The sequence below is a fragment of the Rhyacophila brunnea genome, unplaced genomic scaffold, assembly GCF_057557595.1.
Source record: "Rhyacophila brunnea isolate RB1 unplaced genomic scaffold, BYU_Rbru_1.0 scaffold_14, whole genome shotgun sequence".
Classification (NCBI taxonomy): Eukaryota; Metazoa; Arthropoda; class Insecta; order Trichoptera; family Rhyacophilidae; genus Rhyacophila; species Rhyacophila brunnea.
Window position 1 is genome coordinate 7400449 of NW_028232796.1, and position 24727 is coordinate 7425175.

A 24727-nucleotide genomic window follows, 5' to 3' on the forward strand; every position below is an offset into this window, starting at 1 on the left:
GAGCGAATGCATAGCAACCACTCTTCATAAGAGACCTGTTATATACATTCACATTATGGGTGTCCATAATACATATGTTTTTTTAGACTACTTGGGACTAGGGAATCCAATCCCGGGCCAAAATTTTGATCCCGGGATTTCGGGATTACAATTTGATGATCTCGGGATGGCGTTTTTTTCGATAGTTAATATTTTTTTTAAATTTATACACATAGCATTGATAAAATTGGTCAAAAATGTCAGTATAATTTATACTATTTAAGACATTTAATATTAATATTGTGTACGTTCAATCGTTATCGGTTTTAATGGAGTAAATAATATTGTAATATAGATAATAATGAAAAAGTAAAACAGTTTTTTTTAATTTATTTAAGAAAAGACAACATTCATAAAATTCGGCGTAGAAACAAGTACCTGCCTGCATGTCCGTGGCACTGGCAGTTAGACGCCGTTCGCGTGCCAGAATGTCAGTGGCGTCTAGCTGGTTAAATGAACGAATTTATTATTTTTCTGATGTTCTTACGATTGCGTATGACAACAAAAATGGTTATTTATTATCCGTGAGCATCCGGCGATTCCCCCTGTGATATGTGGAGGTACATACACTTCACTAACATAATTTTGCACACATACCAATTGATTGTGATTGATAAAAAAATCAATCTCGAAGGTTTCGGGATTATGTTTACTAATCCCGAGATTATAGGTATCGAAAATTGCCCGGGATTGGATTCCCTACTTGGGACAGTGCTCATTCTGCCACAGTGATTATTTGTAGATCTAAAAGTTCACTATGCTTTTTCTACAAGGAATCGCTGATAGTGCACTGCAGAATGATCATTGTTAGAATGATCTTAGGACATGGTCTATTTTCAGGCATAGTTTCTTAATGGGCGTGATGGACACACAAGTAAGTACATATAAATGTAGTATATAGTGTCTAAGGTTTAAGCCTTATACTTTGTCAAGTGTTTGTGTCATTTGAAATCAACTTATTCATGTGTCTATCAGCACCATTAATGCGTTTTTTATTCATGTATAATTAATTGCTCGTGGAAATAATGGAACCGCTGCTCAAGTCGGTTCAACCAGCTGATGGGCCTATTGGATCGTCTGACCTGGTCGTCACAAAGGCCAATTTTGTCGCAATTAAAAAATTTGTAGTGTCATACTACCAACATGAGGATCTCTTCACTTAGATTTATGGGAAGTATCATGCTCCTCTTTCCGTTAACTTAGTATTAGATATTGAGTTTTGAGCTAGTATTGGGAAAGTATTTATCTTATCCATACTTATGACATACCCATTCTATTTTCAGAATTATGACGTGATAATTGACACACAGTAATTTTACAAGGTTCCAATTGCATCGGCTTATTTTAAAAGTTGGTGTTACACATCCAATGCACACACGTTAAAATCAATTCTGAATCAATTCTGCTATGTATCATTCATATACAAATGTTACCATGCTTGACTTTTAAGTTAAGTTAAACTTATATTGAATTACATACTGAAAAATCTATTTTCGGAGCGTTTTCCCTATTAAAAAGGCTTTTCACAATTTATTGGGGTCGCGGGCCACTTTGTTTTTATAAAATGGGGTGGGTCATGACATGAAAATGTTGGAATGTGTGACTTAAATTAATTGATTTCTATCGCTTTCAGTTTTAAACATTTTTTATCGTATGCTTTTGACAGGTTTCGGAAGTCAGTTATAGATCATGACATTGTTTGAAATTATACTAGAATAATATGTATATTGTGTTTTATTTTATGCTTTGGAAATAGGCGCCTCATCTTTTCAATCTTCTGAACAGAAATATTTCGTCTGTCTGTAAGATGTCAGCATTATATAAACGAAACTCGTGTGTTTATGGAGAAGGTAAAATGTTTAATTTGCTTTATAATAAATTTTGGATTTGAAAGTGTTACTGAAATCCTGTTACTTATGTAGTAGCTTATTAAATTATAATTGAAAACTAAACAGTCACTTTTCATCTATTACGTACTAGGTACATCTAGTAGGTACTTACTGGCATACTATTTTCTTTATTATTTTCAATATGTGTATAAAACTATTGAGATTAAATCTATGCATGGATGATTACGTAAAATATTATCATTTACTCTGGCAGTCAATCAATGTATATGTACATTCTAAACATTTTCATCGAATAAGGACGCAACACAACAATTTTATTCATGATTCGAAATTCTCTTGAAAATAGTCTATAACTCTTGTATAATAAATCCCATATGTAATGAATGGGTGACTCAAAATAATATTGTGATATAACAATGGGATTTAATAAACATTATATTACAAGTGCGCTTTTTTCTTTACCCTTTATTTTCTAGGAAACAACCGAGGAATATGAATTTGAATGTAGAAATGTAACACTATCCAGCTGTCAACCCACTTTTTATTGAGCATCTATGGTGGATGTTGAGAACAGATTTTATTATAGTTCTCGGACAGGAGGCAAGCGTAAAATTCATTGTTACTACTGTCATTAAAACTTTGATGTGAGGTAAAAATGAGGTGTCATTCGTCGACCATGGTTGATTGAATCAGTAGGCAGTAGACCGAGCCGTGACTCTTTATTTGATGATGGTCATCAGCTAGCTAGTCGGCGGTTGTTACCTCGCAGATGCACACTGGGCGGGGAGGAGATAAACGCTCAGATCCTTATCCTCTGTCACTGCACTGATGCCTCCTTCATTAGAGGAAACAAACTATAGATATGTTGTGACAGTCCCAAAGGGATGTATTTGCCTGGCATTGTTTATGTCGGTCTTGAGGCTTTATTTGTCACGTATAATAATATCACACTAATATTATCAGGCGGCGGAGGATGCCACGCCGCGAACCTTTAATTTTGATCGATTTACAATGCTTGAGATCACTGTAGCAAGAAAATGCCTCATTTGATCGGATTCAATTCAAACAATTCTGGATTCAGTTTATGCGTAAAGAACCAGACTAATTAATACATTACGAAACAATTTCATTTCTACTCCCAAAAAATGGCTGTACCAAATAAGAAACAAAAATTTCGTGAAGCTAGTAGTAATTCTGGTAAACAGTTTCAAAATTCGTTGTCAATCTGACAAAGAGGCGTAAGTTAAAATTTGGCTGTTTTGAGTTAAGAATGGAGAAATGTAGCTTATGTGATACTTGCATACATTTCAAAACGGCATATCTGAATTCAATCTGTCAAAAGTTATCATAGAAAAACATAGCTGTATATTCAGTTATTTCAATTAAATTTCTGACAAATAGCCGGAATCTAATATACGCCTCTTTGTCTGATAGCGTTAGCTTTTTTTTCGTTCGTTTCTTTCGTCCCCGCCTTTAGTTTTGACGTTTCGCATGCGGTAGTGATGCAATGTTGCAACTAAAACAATAGCTTAACACACTGGCAGTTAGTGAAAAAGTAGTAAGAACAACTAAGGAAAAAATTCAATCTACAGGAGTCTTAGAAAAAGATAAGAGAGGAAGAAGGGTAGGTACAATCTTTAAAAGACAGATGCAATTATGCGAGGTGCAATTGAAAGCCATATCAAAAGATATCCAAGAGTGGAATCGCAATACTGTCGCCAATCCACTAGCTCCCGACTTGAACAATAACTAAAATGCATAGCATATGTTTTTAATTGAAAACCCCACCCATTCACCGAGTATCACTACATATTATTATCGTGTTTTTAATGACATGAATTTATCTTTTCACCATCCAAAAAAAGACCAATGCAGCCTGTATGAATTATAACCAAAGTGATGCCGCAACAAGAGAGACTGAAGGAAAAAATATATCTTCAGCACAGTAAGGAGAATATTGAAATCAGAGAATTAAAGTAGTATTATAAAACCGAGTTTGTCAAATATTAAGATAAGTACGCATCTTTGCATAGTATTTGATCTCCAGCAGGTATTATACCTGTCTATTACAAAAGCCATTTTTTATAAACGAAGATTGACTAAGTATAATTTTACAATATTCAATGTAGTTTCTAAGTGTTGTCAAAGCTTTTCTACTACTATTCTCTTTCAATATTTAAATGAATATTATAAGGGGACTCAAAAAGTTTATCTTTTTGCTGATGGAAGTACCGATCAAAATAAATATTCAATTCAAACATTAAAGAAATATCTCTCCTTTTCTTCGAGGCACATCATCGCCAAAATGAAGATATCTATTTCAATAGTCGGAGAAGTTTTTCTTCAAACACAGCTCATTTCAATATATACTCTGGCCAGAAGACAGCAACCATACGTCATCGATGATTTTTTGGATTTAAAAGTTATTCCAAAGATATGAGGATTCTTGGAATTTGAGATGATGAGAATGAAAGGATTAACTGGACAAAAATGGCTGAAATAAATAAAAGTAATTTAATAAAAAAATATTTTAAAACAGCCATCTTGATAAAAATTACTGATGCATTTCTTTAAAACGGTTAAACTCAATAAATAATAATTATCCATACTGAGATCCCCGGGGTTCCAGCGGCTAGCTCAGGTGTCCGTCGAACCCCGGATTCACAAAAAAAAAGTACGATATATTTGAGGGTGGAATTAAATAAAACCACGTCTGTCTCGTGTAACTTGGTATTAGCTTATATTTTACACTTTCTTTACATGTTTAGGTTTTTACAATTAGTTACGCAGGTCCGTATGTGTCGGAAAGGGGACGCTTACTAACTTCTTTTTATTTTTTTAAACTTCGCGTACCCACGCCATTAGTAAAAGGGACTAGTGATTGGCCAAATCTTGATCGCATGATCTTTGATTCGGCGAATCACGAGCCTGACCCTGGCGCCGGCGCGCGAGGATTTCACGCACAATGCGCGGCAAAATTTATTATATTTGAATACTTATATTTAGTCTTAAAATTATCGCATTCATCCATCATCATTTATACCTTTTAAATTAAATTAAATTTATCTTAATTACACCTCCGCCCAATATGCGATTTTCACACACCGGACGAAGGCCTTTACTTATGATTAAAAAATACTTACGTGGTTGAGCAAGGAATCAGATTAGATGTTTTATGAAGCCGTTTCTAGAGGTCAGGGTTACGTTTCGACTTATAGCTACTAAATGATTATTTTACTCCGGGAGAAGCCCGCCTGTAACAGGGGTGTATCAATACGATGTACAAATGAGGCGTCTAATTCCAAAAAGCGATAAGTCCACATTTGGAAAAAATCGAGAAAAAAATACGCACGTATTCTTTTTATAATTTTACACAATATGTATTGATCTATAGATTCCAAAACGCGACATAACCCTACGAAAAAAAATGTTTAAAGTCTCGATTTATTACAAAAAGCGCCAAGTCCGTGTTTCATATTATTTAAAGCTTGGTTGATTTCGCGCGTTTTTAAGTCAACCAATAAGGGAACGTTCAATATTGAAAAGGGCGTCTCCCGTGCTGTAGCATCTGGTAAACTCATGACAGTCCCACGGAAATATGTGCCTTATGCGGAGTAAATTAAAAAGTGAAGTACAAATAGCGCTATGTCCAATTTTATTTTGCCTATATTTATTACGAGGGTGGGTCAATAATTCCTTAGAAAAAAGCATTAAAACAGTTTTTATTTTTGTATTTTTTTTTATTTCTCAACATAATCTCCTTGGAGCTCAATACACTTGGTTAGACGTTTCTCAATTTTTTTTAAACCGTCAGAAAAATAAGTTTTCGGAAGGTCCTCAAAATAAGCATTTGTCCGATCGATGACTTCTTCATTTGAAAAAAAACGTTGTCCACTTAGCCATTTTTTTAAGTTTGGGAAAAGGAAAAAGTCACTGGGGGCTAAATCTGGCGAATACGGTGGGTGGTCGACCAATTCGAACTTCAATTCTTCAATTTTAGCCATTGATCGTAAACATGTGTGAACACGGGCATTGTCCTGATGAAAGATGATTTTTTTCCTGTTTAAATGAGGCCGTTTTTCTTCAATTTTGTTTTTTAGCTGGTCCAATAAAGATGCATAATAATTCCCTGTTATTGTTTTTCCTTTTTCCAAATAGTCAACGAAAATAATTCCACGTGCATCCCAAAATACAGTGGCCATAACCTTACCAGCTGATTTTACGGTTTTCGCCTTCTTTGGACATGGTTCGCCTTTCGCAATCCACTGCTTTGACTGTTATTTCGTCTCGGGAGTATAGTGGTGTATCCATGTTTCATCTACAGTCACAAAGCGACGAAAAAATTCATCCGGATTGCGTTGCATGAGCGACAACAGGGCTTTAGAGGCCACCACCCTATTGCGTTTATTGTTGACTGTGAGCAAACGCGGCACCCATTTTGCAGAAATTTTTTTCATGCCCAATTTGTCATGTAAAATAGAAATGACGCTATCTTTTGAGATCCCTGTAACCTCAATTATCTCACTCAACTTTAATCTTCGGTCACTTAACACCATATCGTGGATTTTATTGATCATTTCTGGTGTAGTCACCTCTACAGGACGTCCTGAGCGTGGTTCATCCTTTGTTGATGTACGACCACGTTTAAATTCATTTAACCAGTTATAAATAGTTGCAAGTGAAGGAGCAGATATGCCGTGAACTAAATCCAACTCATTTTTTATTTCCTTTGCTGTTAACCCTTTTATATTAAAATGTTTAATAACAGCTCTAAACTCAATTTTCTCCATTTTTGTAAACAAGCAATTTTTTTTTTTAAATGTACGAGAAACACACAACAACCCGACCAATCTGATTGAAACTTCGCAGCATACTGAATCGGTAGTGCCGCTGCATGAAAACAAACCGCTTACAGTACTAGTCGCGCCACCTGTCGGCTTTTCTAAGGACTTATTGACCCACCCTCGTACATTTAAGAGTTTATCGGCTGAAACAAATTGCCATTTGGTTCTAATTTCGACATAGAATACAATGGAAATAATAATCTCACATTAATATAAATAATTGAAGCTTGAAACATAAAAACGTTGTTTCCCGAAAATATTGAATTGTGGACTTGTCGCTTTTTGTAATTATACGCCTCAAATACGTAAACTAAATAAAGAGCCATCAAAAATACCTGTTCAAAAATATAGGAATTTGATGTCACTGTGTGACGGAGATAGCCCTATTATAAGAAATCTTATAAACCCCTCATTAAAAGTTTAAGATAATCTTCTCTCCTACAATACCTACAGCATAGTTTGTTACATTGCAAAATCTATAGTTATATTATTTTTTTACATCAATTTTAATTAAAATTGTTAATTAACTTTCTCTCTTCTTGGTCGTACTCATGGCTGAGGATCATGACCACCTTTAGCTTAACGTAATTTAACTTTGTTAGCTAACTATCATTTTTATTTTCACTTCCTGTTAATACGCATACATGCAACGGTTATAAGTCAATATTATCATTTTGGATTCACATACCTATTCAATTCTAATTATGGAAAAAATTTACCTATGTATTTCTTTATTTTATGTATTATTTTAAAAAATTTCAAATAACACAGTATTTTTTGTGTAATTAAATATTTTCCGATGATACAGATGTATTTTTCTTATATTTGTTAATAAAATATTTTCATTAATCGGAAAATGCCTAATGAATAACTTCATCATGAAAAAGCATAAGTATTTTAATGCTTAGTGATGGTGTAAGTAAATGATACAATCCAGTTACTCGCTGACAAAATGGTGTATGTAAATTTTCTGTCGTTTTAATTGAAAAAAAAAAACGTGTTAAATAAGTAATTTTGCTCAAATAAGTATATGTAGTACACCCTATAGCAGGGGATCCCAACCCCGTGCCCGCGGGCGCCATGGCGTATGTGCCCGTCACTATTCGACAGAGACAGAATTTTCACGCTAGCCTGATACACGCAAAAAACCCGAAGTGAACGAACGCCACGAACTAAGCCGATGAACGCCGAAGCACGTGACAGTAGTCACGTGCTCGTACCGTCCCGATTGCTTCGGCGATCATCGGCTCAGTTCGGGTTTTCGGCGTGTACAAGGAGTGATGTGCAAATAGCATTCCCCGCCTGGAACCGCGTTGTTCCCATTGTGATTGTGATTGCTGCCTCGTTCGGGTCGCGACAGTTAGCTAGGAGACATCTTCGTCTGACGAAACACGAATTAGGAGTTTTGATATTCCTTCTATATAGTTCTAAAATGAGTGGACCGAGTAAAAGACAACAAACCTATAATTTTAACACTGACTGGGAGGAATCATATTGTTTCTTTAATGTGAAAAATAAATGCGCCTGTTTGTTGTGTGGTAGTAGTATTGCAGTGCCAAAAAAACATAATGTTGAACGACACTTTCAGACAATTCATGCCACTTTTGATGTGAATTATCCACTTAAATCTGAAGTAAGAAAGAAAAAAATATGTCAACTAAAATCAAGTCTAACTGCACAGCAGACTATTTTCACTAGACATGTGGAAAATTATTCTGCATACTGAAGTACGTTGGCTCAGTAAAGGAAAGGTTCTTACAAGATTTGTGAGTTTAATTGAAGAAATAAAAACATTTGCATAATAAAACCTCTGATATTAAATCCTTAATATCAGAGGACTTTTGGAAAACAGTGGACGGAGAAATGTTCCCATTTTTGAAAAAAGCGACATAAAATTGAATCGTTTTTCGGTTCGACATATTTATGCGAATCATTGTTTTCAAACATGAACTTAATAAAATCAAGATGTAGTTCTCAACTCACCGATGATCATCTTTATGATTGTTCGCTAACAGGATTATCGTCATACTCTCCTAATTATGAGGCACTGGCCAATGATATGCAATGCCAAAGATCACATTGACATATTGATATTCTATTTTTTTATAAAATATTTTCTTTGTTTACGTTTTGTAAATACATTTCTCTGTGTGTATGCAATTTGAATAATAGTTTTATTATTTTGAAACATTTTTGTTTCTTATTTATTAATAAATTATGAATATAAGAAAATAAATTATGGGAAAATGAGAAGTTATGGAAGGAGTTTCTCGATTAAAAATAGGTGGTGCCCGCCACCCTACCGATATTTTAGAATGTGCTCTAGAGTACAAAAAGGTTGGGAACCCCTGCCCTATAGTATTACACTGCTTAAAATTTATATCAATAAATTCATAAAATACTTTAAAATGACATTTCAATCAAAAATTAAAGTGTAAAATATCTTATTCTGCCTCTACCTCAAAACTGTGTTTTTCGACTTACGCCTCTTTGTCAGATTGACGACGAATTGATGGACCGAAATGTATGACGTAATTATTGAAAAGAGTGATAAACCTATATGTGTGCCATGGTCAGTGAGTGGTATCTAGAACATCATTTTTTTAAAATAGGATTCTTAAAAACTATTTTACCCCATAAAAAACTGCTCGGCACGTCAGACAGCCGAAAAATATTTGGGAAATTTAGGCACGCGTTCGTAGAAACGTTCGCCAACCCTGAGTTAGTATCGATATCTTTCTTCCAATACAATACTACCAAATGTCGATACTTTGCCGTGCGATATGACATCCCTACTTTCTAGTAGTCACTGTTCTTTTAATTGAAGGTTTTGCACATTTAATATTTAAATTACCAAAGACATTTATGTACGAATTGACGAAAGTCAGGAATTAAGTTTTCATAATAATATCAGGGATTTGGACAGTTATTTTAGGCACAAAGAAAAGTTAAGGTTGGTTAACATGGATACGAAACAACTGAACAGAAAATAGTAAAAGACAATTTTATTTTGCAAACAATTTATTCAAAATATATATACATAGATATTTACTATCAATTTAGGATTTGACCCGTTTCACAACTATTAATATAATCTAAATACTCATTAAATAAAAATACATCCGAGTTAGCCAATGGTATTATTGAAATTATAAATAATCACAGTGTATATAATATAACCCGCACAACGTTCTATTTATTGCATAAGTGCATACTTCAAAGCACGAAGTGTCAAGGTACCTATATAGATATAATATTTTTTAGATGTATTTCTCATTTAGCGATAATAGGTAAATTCTTTATTTATTCAGGTTTCTTCTGCTGCTTGATTTTGTAATCTGATAATGCAGCTTTGATAGCATCCTCGGCAAGCACTGCAAAGAAAGAAGAAGATTTTAAACTGTCTATGTGCACCAATTAAATTAAAATTAGAATCCTATATGGTACCAATTGTCCTTTCAACTCAAAGCAATTATTACGAGATGGAAAATGTTTATCAATAGGTGATAATAAGTAATGAATGTAAGTAAATATTCAAAACATAATATCCCCCACTTAGTGGTTTCAGTTAGTATCCCATTGACAAAATTCTCATGTTTTTTTCATATTATCATCCTCCCATTCCATCTTATTTTTACTTATAGACATTGTAAGAAACCATAAATTTATGCTAGTGGAACATAGATAACCTTACTACATATAATTATAATATAATATCGTCATTTTGACAATATGGCCTACCTATCTACAAAATTACCAACCTTACAGAAGAACAAAAAACTGAATGAAGCATTTATTTTTTGTGAAGCAAAACGATTTTTTTTTATTAATTGCACTAAAGTAAGTAATTTTTGTAGGTTAAGGCTTATTTTTTTCCATAAAACCACTTTCTTTTATAAAAAAATGATGCCATTAATAGTTAAGACATTTCTAATCATCAGAGATATCACTTACGACCAATAATTGAGCCCTCTTTGCAAATCAGTTAAAATGACACGCCGTACATTTGTCTACATACCAACCAAAAATTGTAATTTAATCCTGATAACAGATGGCAACAGAAATCTTAGAGTAGTGAGCACATATCACATGATTTTCAAAACTGGCATGTAATGTTTTATTGCTATAATCTCAAAATAAAAATTTCCGGATAACGCTGCTTTTCCAGAGAGACTCAATTGCAATAAATGTGACAAATTTTGACATCAATGTTAGATGGACCGTACGATTATTGATAACCTCAGAAACAAACAATATAACTACTAGAAAAAACTTGACTGGGTGGGATTCGAACTCACATCGTTTTTCTGCTCGAGTGAGTGCTCTTATACATTTAGCTATATAGCCGTCTTGTCATTCTTGTGAATAATTATTAATGAATACGCTATCTGAACTAATGAAATGATAACTTTTGTATTGTACATACTTGAGCAATGAAGCTTTACAGGTGGCAGCGAGAGTTCCTTAGCAATGTCCGTATTCTTCAGTTTGAGTGCCTGGTCGACTGTTTTTCCCTTTACCCATTCGGTAGCCAGAGAACTTGAAGCGATTGCAGATCCACATCCAAAAGTCTTGAACTTGGCATCGATGATCTTTCCATTTTCGTCAACTTTTATCTGAAGCTTCATCACATCACCGCAGGCTGGGGCACCAACAAGTCCAGTGCCAACATTTTTGTCTTTCTTGTCCAGAGAGCCAACATTGCGTGGGTTTTCATAATGCTCTAATACCTGAGGACGATATTACAATACATAGCATTAATATTTCACCGTACCGCTTCTAACTAAACTGTAAGGGAAAAATTACATGACTTTCTTGAATTGCCATCAGTCACCATGAAACTTTGGTTTCTCTTCAGTAGGCAATGCCAAATGTTATCAATCGGCTTGTAAGCCACATTAAAGAATACCTACTGCCAGACAATCTCATTTCAAAACGATGATGCATTATCACAATAATAGACTTGTATGCTTTTGTTGCTGTTTTGTTCAGGCGGTAGGTAACATTTAAACTAGGTATTCTTCCCATGAAAATGTGTTCTTTCCTGAAAAGCCAATTGACACCTTTCAAAAAAGATGTGAATTGTGATTCTGAAGGGAAAATATTCCAATTTCCAGACAGAAAAATCTCAAATTTAAGGTAATTGTGCCGCAGAGGTAGCCATGAACTTTTATAATTTTTTTTTTACGAAAATTATAATAAACACCTGTTTATGGCGGCGCATCAGCTTTTCGATCCAAAAATCGTTAATTGAAAATTTTTAAAATTTTCATACATTTTAATACACCATTATCACAGACTAAGATTATATCGTCGGTCCCTATTAAAAAAATCGGATCTAAATTTTGTCATTTTCGGATTATTACATAAAAGATATTTAAACACTTTAAACATTTATACCACAATCACAGCTTTTTTTGTTTGTTTGAAAAATTTCGAGATACTCAAGTTAAAAATGACGGATCTACCGAGAGTGTCCGAATAACAATGTCGATGACATTGTTGGCTGGGCGTGGGTGAGCAAGATGCGTCGGATCTGACAGTTGCTGCTATGTTAACCGGACAGACGGATGTTTCTATAATCTTAAAGTTTCTATAACCCGTATTTTTATTCATTAGTCACAAAGGATATTTGATGAAACATCTTTGATTGCTCCTACTGAAAAATAGCATTTTGCAGATCTGACTTTTTTAATAGGGAACGACGATATTAGGTTGGGGTAGGTTAGGTTACGTTAGATTTGGTTTAAAAAGAAAGTTGTAAAATCTCATGGCCACCTCTGCAAATTTAATTCTGAAGGGAAAAAAACATTTGGCAGAATATGTATATACCAAAGAGATTGAAGACTGGAGAGGGAACATGCCATCATTTACGTACGAAAAAATACGAATCGGAGAAAATCAGTTGGTATTGCTGGAGCTGCTACCTTCAAGTTCGAGTCGTAAAACAACATGGCGGATATAATATTGTTATTCTCTCGATCTTGAAAGGAGTGAGATATTTTGGTCGACGTTTTAAGTAAAAAAACCATGGTCTCTTTCAGTGCAATAGGATGGAAAGCCAGAAGAAATGCCGGCGTATCTTTTCACAGGTATTTATAATAATAATATTACATTTATCGTCACGTTTAGTGACAAATGAGTGTTGTATTATTCTACGTTATTATTCGGCTAAAAAAATATTTATTATTGGAAGAATACAAATGAGTAACAGCATTTCGGAACAATATGCATACTAATAATTATTTATGCATTGATAGTTTTTCGTAAAAGATCTTTTACAATAACATTATTCACAACTTTTACATCAAACGTCAAATGGTTGTTTATTGTAAAAAATCCAGGGCCGTATACATAATATTATTTTGAACCCAAAATATTCAATGTGTTTTTCAAAGTAAAAACTGTTAGTGCTAGTTAATGACATTCATTATTTACGTAGATTTTATATTTCATTATATATTTCTAAGGATACCAAACAAAAAATTGTATTTATATAAAGTATGTAATGGAGTATATGGGGCAATTTTGTAATGTTATATAAACTAAATTATTTCAGATTTCCGAAATATGAAGTTCTTCGGAAATTGTGGATTGATGCAGTCGGGCGGGAGAGCTGGGTGCCATCTCAATATTCTTTACTGTGTGGGAAGCATTTCTTAGAAAATGATTTCATCAGAGGTGAACACCTTATCCGGCTAAAAGAGTCCTCAATACCATTAATATTCGATTTTTTGTATGAATATATTCATATTATATATGCAGGGCTTCTCCGATAATATTATGTTAAATAGAAAAAATATTGTAATTAACTATATAATCAAATTTTCAACATAACTACCTGTAATTTGTGTCTAATTGGTTTATATGAACAAGTAATTTTATAAACAATATGTCAAAAACGGTCCCATGTTATATTTTTATTTCATAAAATATTTTCAAAATACACATGTGTAAATAGGTAGGTAATATAATAAACTTTTTTTGGTTTGTAATTAACTGTGTAATTATTTGTGTTTTTTATTTAACAGTTTTATCTAAACAATAATACTATGTTATTTTATATAGAAAAATATGTAAAAACAAGACCATATTTTTTATTCCAAGATTTACCCATTTGCTATTAAGTAACTGATTTGTGTTTAATTTTTCAAAATATTGTGTTTTTTGTGTTATTAAAAATAAAATACTTAGATACTTCCATTAGCATTATTCTTTCTTACCCTGAATCCTAATAAAGTTTTTATTGCGGGAACTTTTTATAATGAAAACAAGTTTATCATAAATTGGTTGTAAGCTGAAGTATTGATAAAAAAAATACTCAGTGGGGCGTTTTTATGTCCGAGTAAGGCCCATTTGCAGCAAAGTGTACCTAATTTCAGAGAGATATAACTTTGGTTCACACAGCGAGTACACGCGGACATTTGTGTGGTCCCTCTGTTGGAGGAGTCCAATCTCTTTGGATACTATGAATGCTGTGAAACAGTTTTGAGACCACCTTTTTAGTGATTTTTTTACATTTATACATGTCTCGTATTACTAGGTACTTACTATATACCGATATAATATAGTCGCATTAATGTATGAATGGATATAATGAGAAGTAAATTGTGGATTGGAATAATTTATTTTATTGACAATCAAGTATGTCAGGAAAGTTGACAAATTAATTTTTTTCGCATCTAGGTAGGTACATCATATTACTAGCATTGGTAAAACAACTATGAATTGAGATATATTTCACAAATAGTGATTAAAAATTATTTAAGCCTTGAATTTGGCAATTGCATTTCAATAATATAGTTATGTATAACATAATTGCACACAGGTACACTACGTTTTGTGCAATATGGGGAAGAAGGAAGGAAAAAGATAAATCGATGCGACCTTCACCTTAGAAATCTATTATTTAATATACCTAATATAAAACAGTATTTACGAATAAGATAACCTGCTTACATTGGCATGGTAGAAGGCGACCGGAATCGCTGGAATGTTGTTCAGACTCACTGTCCTACGCAGACCAAGGGCGCTGCGAAAGAGAGCCATTATTTAATTATTTTCTTTGGAATTATTCGTTCAAAACGAAAATTTAGCGACTACAGATGTCTGAAATTGCTAATACGCACTGAATGAATTCAAAATGTGTCAAAATTTAACCTGACCAGAGACAATATTTTATACTAAGCAGACCATTGTAAAAAATAGTCATTTTTCTTTAAATTATTGGTGATACTTATGCTGATAAAAAATATTTCACTGATATTGTCATCAATCTCATAGTTTCAAAATGTTATGCAAATAACAAACAAGATGTACTTAGAGTATATATTTTTTAGATATTATTTGAAATTATGATGACATGACGTAGAATATTCATGTATTACTACCTACTGTCCAACAGGATTATCTTGGCTGCGTGTTAAAACTGTCAACTAACAAACTCCTCCCACTTTTACTCTACTGGCGACTTCCGGTTATTGCCTAGAACTTCTTGTTGGACAATACTGGACAGTACCTACCTACACTGATAGATTTTAACCATGCTAGGATCCTCGATCTTTTTAAGTTCTAAGAAATGAATAGCTTAACCTCATTCTTCTGTTATGTATTAGTATTAATTTTTGAATAATAATAATAAATCGCTACCTACCAATACCAAGTATTATCTACGCCGAACGGTTTCAAACTGGGTACCTACTTCTTAACTGGTTGCTTCTAATGATGTCAATAAAAGTGATTGACAATGCATATTGGAGGAGGTAATTATTTTTAATTGAGGTGTGAACAGCTACGACGCCACATTGAAGTTAATCCCTCCAAACCAAAACCCGCCACGCACCACACCCGGTCTTAATCGAGCGTATCACGTGGCCCTACATTGGCGATGTGAAGCATCTAGTTAAGCTTTAGGCCGGGAATGCCCTAGGAGGAGATACCCAAGACTAAGGTTGCTACGCTCAAAGTGAGCTCTGACTGAGTTTAAAGTTACTTTCTAATGCAAAATGCCGGGGAGAGAAGAGCACAGGGAATTTATGAAAATAAAAATGATTCTAGTGTATATAAAACAAAATAAAGAAGCTAATTATACGGAAAGCAAAAATTATGTGAAGAGATCTTGACGCCCGCAGTAAGACGCCGCAATTTTTTTAAATGCAAGATAATTGGCCTTAGTAGCAACCGAGTCGGACGGCCCGATGGGCCCGACCTGAGCATCTCCTCCCGTTCGGAGTACACATAAGACATTCCCAGAGGATGTGGTTGGCATCCTGAATCTCCCCTCCGCATGGACATGTCGGACGGCTTACAAGTCAAAGCTCAAAGAGCTTGCCAGCGAACCCACCGTGTCCACTTACAAATTGACTGGTGTGATGGTCAGGAGTCAGATATTTGGTTATCTCCAATCGCCATTTAATATTTGGAAAAAACATATATGTGTGGCGGCCCTTGGTTGATTCATCCCACCGTCGCTGCCAGGTCTTCCACGCCGCGTCAAGCGTCATGAGATGTATTGTCCGCTTCAACGAGGTTACTTTTTCAGCAACAAGCCGAGGAGGCGAGGCTAGATGAAAGTCACCAACAACGGCCTCCTCGTCTTTGAAGAGCATCGTTGACGCGCCGCTGACCTGTAGGTATGTGCAGATCTAGTGGGAGAATGCCGGCCAGGACCGGGAGCGCGGCCGTAGAAGTTGTTCGGTAGGCCTTGGTTATGGAAAGCAGCGCGCTGCGCTGTCCGCTTAAAAGAGTGCTTCTAAGTTTGACACTTTTCGGGATACGCAAGCACCACGCACTAGCAGCGTAGGTGGCGATCCCCATATAAATGGCGCCATAGGCAATCTTAAGCGTCCTTACTTGTAAGCCCCATCCATCACCAGCCATACGGCCCACCCCCTTTGGAAGGCCCTCCCAGCCTTATACACTTGGGTAAAAAAAGGCACGGTGATGGAAATTTAACATAGTGTCCATTTGGACGCCCGTAGGTGACGATTTTCGACACTTTCACTCTCGTGTCACCGAAGCGGACTGTGGGTGGCCGCTTACAGTTTAGTCGTCCCGTTCCTTTCAGGACAATGGCTTCTGTCTTGGAAGGTGCGAAAGATAGTCTGTTTACTTTACCCCACGCCTCAATTGACTTTAAGGCTTCGCCGACGGCACTCTCAATCTTCGCCCTGCTGTCGGCCTCCACCAACAGCAGCGCATCGTCAGCGTAGGCGATGACAGTGCAATCGGTTGGAAGCGGGATCCTAAGGAGATCGTCGAAGAGCACGTTCCAGAGGAGGGGCCCGAGGACAGAGCCCTGGGGGCAGCCCATGCTGGTGCGCCTCTCTATTGTGGTAGAATTAACACGAAATTCGATCGATCTATTCGTGAAATAACTCTGAATCGACACGAAAAATTTCCTGATAGTCTCTTGAGCCAAAGCTTTCGAAGTATAAGAGGCCAGGATGCACTATCAAACGCACCTGCAATGTCCAGGAAAACTCCTAGGACGTATTTACGGCGAGAATTTTAGCGATGGCAATCACGTTTCTTATGGCGTCTGTCGTTGATTTGCCTCTTCTGAATCCAAATTGCTTATCAGAAAGCGGCGCATGCTCTTCCAGGTAGGCTTCAATCATGTAGCACAGAAGTTTCTCCAGCACCTTACCGAGAGCCGGCAAGAGTGAGAGGACGGTTCTTCTTTCTTGACGGTTCTCGACCGCCGGCTTTGGGGATTACCTTACAAAAAATGATCGTAATTGAAATAAAATGTTTATTTATTATTATAGTTTAAATCTGTCAATACAAAACCTCCACCCCGTGGAGGCCCATATGATCCTATCAGGATCGGACATGGTTGAAAAAAAAATCGTTTTATGTTAGCTAATTAGGTACTCGGAAGAGTGCATGTGTTTCAATTTAATACATACGTTTTAAAAATAAGTGCTTATCTAACATAATATAATAATTAATGTGCATTTTTTCCACATGTAAATATAAACGAAAGACAGATAAAGGAGCTTATGACCAAGGAAAACTACAAAAAACAGTTGAATGTGTAAAAAAACAATCTATTGACAGGATATGAAGCTTCGAGAAAATACGGGATCCACGATCTACAATAATTATTGCTCATGTTTTCAAAAGAAGAGAAGACAGTTTTCGCAGAAGTACAATATTACTCAAAGAGATTGAAACATCTTTGGCAGAAAATTTGCATACGTTGGAAAATCATGTCTCACAAGAAAGTAGTCCTCGAAATAATTGGACAGCATATTATAGAAAATAATATTAACACACTGTTTAAAAACGAAGTACCCGGAAACAATTATTGGTGTATTATAGGTTTTATTAAAAGAAATAATTTATCATTTAAATACGATGGTTACTTAAACCCTGCTTTGCCCACTGATTTTCTGAATGCTGGTTGTCCGAATTCGAAGGAAAATAAAATAGGTAAATTGCGGGGCGTGAGTCGCACATCATTCCCGAAACGCCGTTCGCGGCCGACTGAAGCCACTCCGGCCCGCGTCGCTCTACTTTCGTGACTTTATTATTTTTGTTTCCCTTACCGCTGCCTGTGCGATGTTTTCGTAACGAATCCGCCCGGGTGGTCAAGACAAAAGCATGTTCCATGCTAAAAACCGCAAGCCGTAGAATATGTTCGCAAAAAAGTTTGCAATCCTTTTGTACTATAACTTGTCTTATTAAACAGTACAATCATCAACCTGAATTTAAAAGATTGTCCACAAAGGATATAATATATATTATAATGTTGACTGTCAACTTGACATAACAAGTTTTCCCCCATGATCCTTCAAAAAGTAAACTCGTTAGTGTCATCGGATTTCCGTCAACTACCTACGCTAATACGTCGTTTTTGTACATTAGTATGACACACTTACCCCAAAAAATATGTTTTAGTCCATTTTTGTTGAAATTCTAACTTTAGTGTTAACTCAAGACTCAATATCCATTCAATGAAATATTACCTTTCTATGCATGTAATACGTTATGGTTTTGAAGTACTTTTGGAATAAAGATGACTTTAGTTACACTTACCCCAATATTGGGGTAAGTGTAACAAACTGACTAGTGATCAAAAAATATTAAAATGTCGTATTATAGTAAGATATACAGTGGGTTCCTTCTGTACATATTAATTGTCATGCTTTTGTAGATTCTACGGTAAAGTTTTCAACTGTTTAATTTCATCATGAACCAGGTTGAAATTCATCTCATTGAATTATATGTCACACTTACCCCGATTCTCCTTACCAATTTAATTGACGTAGTATAAAGATGTCTTCGATAAAAATTCTGCTTTACCCGAGGTAAATGATAACATATTGATAACCTTCCGGAGTGTTTTACGAATAGTCATATCCGCGAAGAAGAGAGGAGTATAGATTATTATTAGTTCCATATTAAATGGATAAGATGCCATTTAAAATAAAATGAAATTTAATGCACGCTATTTTTATAATTTATATTTGAGTTTATTTTATTTTTAATCGTTTGTGTTATTATTATGAACAAAGACCCTTGTATTGTGACAATTCGGTTTTTTATCCAATTCCATTCTTTGCTCAATAAATAACAATTTTATTAAGTATAAGGATAATAAAAATGAAGCATAGCAATTTTATTATTTAATATGAATAATACATAAGTACTTAATTATTTTTTGTTTGATCAAGCATTTGAATATATTTTTTTTAATTAATAAGAATAAACGAATGATTGATAATGAGCTAAAATAACTGCTGTAAGGCTGAATTCCCTATCTAAATTTTAATTTTAGATGCCATTTCAACTCATTTAAGTTTCAAAAGCGGCCAAGTCAACATCTTAGTAGGTATCAAATACGGCCAAGTAGTGTATTCAAGCTGATTTTCTGACAAAACTAAGCATCTCTTCAATTGTCTTATGTGGAGTATAGGAAGCTGTATAGATTGCATAAAAAAAAAGTGAACATGACTTGGCCGTGTTTGATAATGAGCTCCTCAATTATTTTATCTTGTTATAACTTTGCTATTATTGTTATTCAAGTTTAGTCTAATGCTAATGGATTTAAGTTTTGTACTATTCCATTTGACTCATATTTTTATGATCCAGGTTTCACTTTTTCAAACTTTAGGCACAATGAGTATTCACTTACGCATAATATACATAGGTACCTAGTACAAAACTTAAATCAGTTAGAATTTAACCGGTTCTATGCCTTCAGCGAGTTATCTCGCTCTATGAGGCCGTGATCGACAGGCCGCACATACAAATTTCACGAGTTATCTTGTCCAACTTTAAATTCAAAATTACTAGCCACTGTCAATTGATTTGCATAATCTAAAAAATTAAATACACAGTGACATCTGTTTACATAATTATGAAATACTAAACCACAAATTATCAGTATTACAGCGATTGTCATAAGAGCTTCGCTATACATTCAACGCGTTTTGTTAAAAATCTGCGGCCTGTCAGATAGGTACTGCCATAGTAATATTGTGAGGCATAGAAAAGGTCAAAATTAAATTCCATTATCGATAGTAGATGTCGATAGTATTATTTGTCATTTATTTTTGAGTATGCACTGAATTAAAACAACCACTGTCATCAACAATAAATAAATATATTTCGAGGAATCTGAAGGTCACAGAGTTTGCTGCAAATTTCATATTGTATCAAATACAGTTCCTAAAATTTTGGTGATGGACAAATAGGAACAAAAAAAACAATATAATGTCCACGATTCTTACATTAGAATCACAATAAATGCAGTTGCACATTTATAATATATTTTATGGGTGTAAAACTACCCTGAAAGGCACATTGCATTGTGTATGATTAGAAGATTCCGAGAGGAGTTTAAAGAGTTGGGATAAACCTTCATCCAGCAGTAGATATAATAGGATACTTAAAATTATAATAATATGTAATCTAAGTACATTCAAGATGTTTGTACCTAATTATGGCTAAGTACAGTATAAACATTACATTTAAATTTATTTTAAAGAAATATAAATACTTAGGCAGACATGTGGAGAATTAGTACCGTAATAAAAATGGAATGCATGGAACTGTCCCTCTGCAGGTTTTTTTCATGATGGAGTGTGATCATAAAATTTTTCAAACATTCTATATACAATATTAATTGCAAAGAATAATGAATTATTTCATGGAAGAAAAATATTTTTTCTGAAAAGTGGATCAGTTATACATAATTTATAGCACTCTTCCCAATTCAATAATATATTATACTCCTCCTGCATTGATTCACTGACCACATGACTAGCTTCTGATTGACTGATCTCATTGTTTTCATTCTTTATTTCGAAATTTGACACAAAATGTTATATTACCTACTAAGTACTGAACTATTTTTTTTATTCAACGAATAATTCACAAGATTTGAGAATGTACCATTTTTTTCACGGCAATTGAATAATTAAAATATATAGGTACCTATATATTTTTTTACCATGTCCGATCCTAATAAGATCATATGGGCCTCCAACAGAGTGTAGGTTTGTATTAACAGATTTTTGCTTTTACGAGAAATTGATGTTAGCCACTTGCTCAGTCTATTAAGTCCATACTCTGACTCAAATACAAATTGAAAAACAATATTATGTGTATTTGCCAGACCCAGGATTCGCACCTGAGACCCTCGATGTTATAGGCCGACACTACAGAACTTTTTATTTGGTACTACACCCAGGGCTCGAAATGGACCGGAGCGCTGTTCCTGTTCGTGAAATCGGTAAAATTATCGCTACGTCTCGTGGTAAAAATAATTTGACCGTCTGAGCTAGATAGGCCATATAATAGAAAATCCAACACATTTAGTTTTATGAAATACACATACAATTTGATAACTATATAAATATCTTCAGAAAACTGTCGAGCGCTCCGGTTCGTAAACTTTTCCATTTCGAGTGCTGACTACACCACTGGGTACTCTTTACCTACAAATAATAATTATAGAATCCTTGATGATGTGTTGGTTCTAAAATGTTGGTTCAATGTTGTTTATCTCCACAATGTCTATGAGATCTCAATGGAACTTTTACTTCAGAATGATTTGAAATATATTATAAAATAATATAAAATGAAATATGTAATATATTATAATAGTCAATTTTGTTCTTAGTAATAAAATGGTAACTATCTTATATATATTTATGTATCTTGTATTTATATATTAAGAAAATTAAATTATAAACTCACTTTAACAATAAAACTTAGTTTAAATTTATACTGACAGTAAAAATTATATAATAATTTTAAATAAGTATACCTATAACGTTTGAGACTTTTACAAGTTGTTTGTTATCGTAATAGATTTTTGGGTTTCTGTCTCGTGTTTTTCCTCCTTCATTCCTCAATGTTTCAGGCTCGTAGCAGGCCATTCTCAAGAGATAATGTGTTGATGAAGTGTACTGTAGGGTGTATGAATGTGAATGCCGCTTTAAGTATCATGGGGTTACAGCCAAAAGTTGGTAAGTCTTGAAATCATGTTATGGAGTAATTACAATTTAAAAGTTTGGCATGCACTATAAAAATCAGGCATATTGCTAATTTCTTTGTGCTTTATGTGCATGTTCTTTATATCGGATGGCCTTGAATTTTTTTTCTAACATACAGATTTATATAATATAGACACAACGTGTTGTTAACTCTTAATACCTCAATTATCAACTTACCAACTTTCGGCAGCAACCCCACGGAGACCAAGATATTGGGCCGGAATAAGGGATATTTTTCACGATTGGTAAAGGAGGTTATCGAAATCCATAGAACCCTGACAATATTAATAGGGAGAATAGGTTATGTTTAGAACATCATGGCTTTCGGCCCTTTTAGCAAAATCTAATATTCAATCTGGTCATCACCACTGACACAGCATGCTATCACACTGTTATATTCTCATCAAATTTCCTCTCAGTTAAACATACTTATTTGATTTTGACATACTTAGAGCAGCGTTCGAATTCCTACACCGTACAGTAGACTTCATCAACACGTCATCATCTCTTGAGAATGGCTGCTGCAGTGAACGGGAAATGTCAAGGAAAGAAGTAGTAAGAAAATGCATTGGACACCCAAAAATCTATTACAATTAATACGTAGTTTGTAATATGTTAGTGATATAAGTACCATAATAATATAAATTTATTTACATTTAACTTCAATCAAATTCAGGAATATCATCATACGAATAACCGGGATATTTCCTGAACGCAAAGAAGGCGATTCGCAAATGATATATGCCAGGGAGGAACATTATTACGCCTAGGACAATTAATGACCACATTCTGTCTCCATATTGTGAGTCAATGTGACCAGTAACTATTAAGCATCCGACGAGAAGTAATACAAAACCCACGACACACAGGACAGTTGATAAAATGATCGCCTTCCATGGTATTTTTGGTGGAGGCATTTCAAATTGTTCATCAGTAAAATCATCGTCTCTGGCGTTCAACCTAGAATAGCTCACGCTGCTGAAGTTCACATTCTTTCTCTTCGACATCTTGTTGAAGATTAGCTAAAAAAAACTAATACATTAATTTCTAGAGTACGTATGCCGTTTGATTGGTTAGAAATTAATTCAGTGAAAATCATAGGTATCTACCTAACAAGCAGTGAATTCAATACAGTATAAATCTTATAAGTCAAAGTAGGTTTTACTAATAAAGGCGTTAAATGTCGACAGCGTCAATTGTAATAAATTGCAACGAAATGTCAATAAAAAATAACAGATTTTCGACGTTTTGTTTATCGTAATGTCAAAGTGTAGTCTATGCAGTGTTGCCATATTTTGAAAGTAGAATTATAGTACAGTGCCTTCAAAATTATAGTATTTCGGCAAAAATTATAGTACGCGTTGAGTGAAAATCATTTTCAAAAAAATAAACGTAAGGTAATAAACGTCTTGTTTTTTTTTAGACAAAATATCCATTAAGGGTAATTAACGTCTCGTTTTTTTAGACAAAATTCAAATGTTAAGTCAGTGGTTTCCAAACTTTATGTTACTACGCCTCCCTTTAAAAAAAATCTAATCTAGGCGCCTCCCCCCCTTATTTCATTAAATAATACAGACACCTTTTTAAATAGTCAACAATATACCTACTTATGAATACAAAAATGAAAAGAAAAAAAATAAGGTTTTATTACTTATATTACATTAATTTTTGACGAATGTGCTTGTTTATTAGCACAATCAATTTCAATACTAGTCGATCCAAATTCATCTTCGTTCATTGACAAATGGAATCTATCATGGACCCCACATCCTGCAGCGGTACCTCTGGGTCACGATTTTTCAACTATGCATTTAAAACATTTAAGAGGGAGATTTTTTTTGCTATTAATAAAATAGTGTGAAAAGTGCATTAGCAAACTAAACAAGAACTCAGTAAATAGATTTTGGTTTGCTTCAATATATCTGGCGTAGAAATCATTTAAAAGCGGAGATATGGCGAACTTTTTTTTTGTCATTTTGATTTCCTAAGCTCCAATTTTTTTATGAATGCCTTCACTTTGTTGTTTTAAATCAGTGAATGCATTAATGGTCCTTGGATTGATCTATTCACTCAATTTTTTTTAAACTTCAACCAAATAGACAAGGTTAACAACAAAATTATTGTTCCTAAACAAATTTGCCTCAAATTTCAACATTATCATTAATTTGACAGTTTTATTTCATTTTTTACGAGATAGCCATTGCACTTCACAATAGTATAGAAGTAAGGGATTATAAAATAAGTCTCCATATTTGCAGAAAGGTTTGCAAACAACCTTTTTATAGGACTGTTTTTGTGTGTACTTTATAGGTAGCTAGTGGACGTTTTATAAACTACGCATTTGCAAACTGCAAACCTGTGGCTACATTAATTGTGTTCATTTTTCGCGCCTCCCTTTGCAATACTCCGTGCCTCCCAGTTTGGAAGTCGCTGTGTTAAGTAATTAACGTCACCTTTTTTTAGACATGGGGATTATTTTTTTTTG

At 34.3% G+C, this 24727-nt stretch overlaps 2 protein-coding genes across 3 annotated transcripts; both read right to left on the minus strand.

Moving 5' to 3' along the window:
* Window positions 1-9744: 9744 nt before the first annotated feature.
* IscU (Iron-sulfur cluster assembly enzyme) lies at window positions 9745-14860 on the minus strand. Its single transcript, XM_085941864.1, has 3 exons — window positions 14693-14860; window positions 11160-11463; window positions 9745-10107 (listed from the first exon to the last, which is right to left on the minus strand). Exons 1-3 carry the CDS (start codon window positions 14780-14782, stop codon window positions 10037-10039), a joined length of 465 nt encoding a protein of 154 aa, XP_085797990.1. The 5' UTR covers window positions 14783-14860; the 3' UTR covers window positions 9745-10036.
* Window positions 14861-20331: 5471 nt separating this feature from the next.
* On the minus strand, window positions 20332-23510 carry LOC147075574 (transmembrane protein 230). 2 transcript variants are annotated; one of them, XM_085941784.1, is made up of 2 exons: window positions 23352-23510; window positions 20332-23264 (listed from the first exon to the last, which is right to left on the minus strand). In XM_085941784.1, exon 2 carries the CDS (start codon window positions 23247-23249, stop codon window positions 22905-22907), a length of 345 nt encoding a protein of 114 aa, XP_085797910.1. In that variant the 5' UTR covers window positions 23250-23264; window positions 23352-23510; the 3' UTR covers window positions 20332-22904. The 2 variants fall into 2 exon arrangements, with proteins under 2 accessions (XP_085797910.1, XP_085797911.1); XM_085941785.1 differs by having other exon boundaries at window positions 20332-23274.
* Between the last annotated feature and the right edge of the window lie 1217 nt (window positions 23511-24727).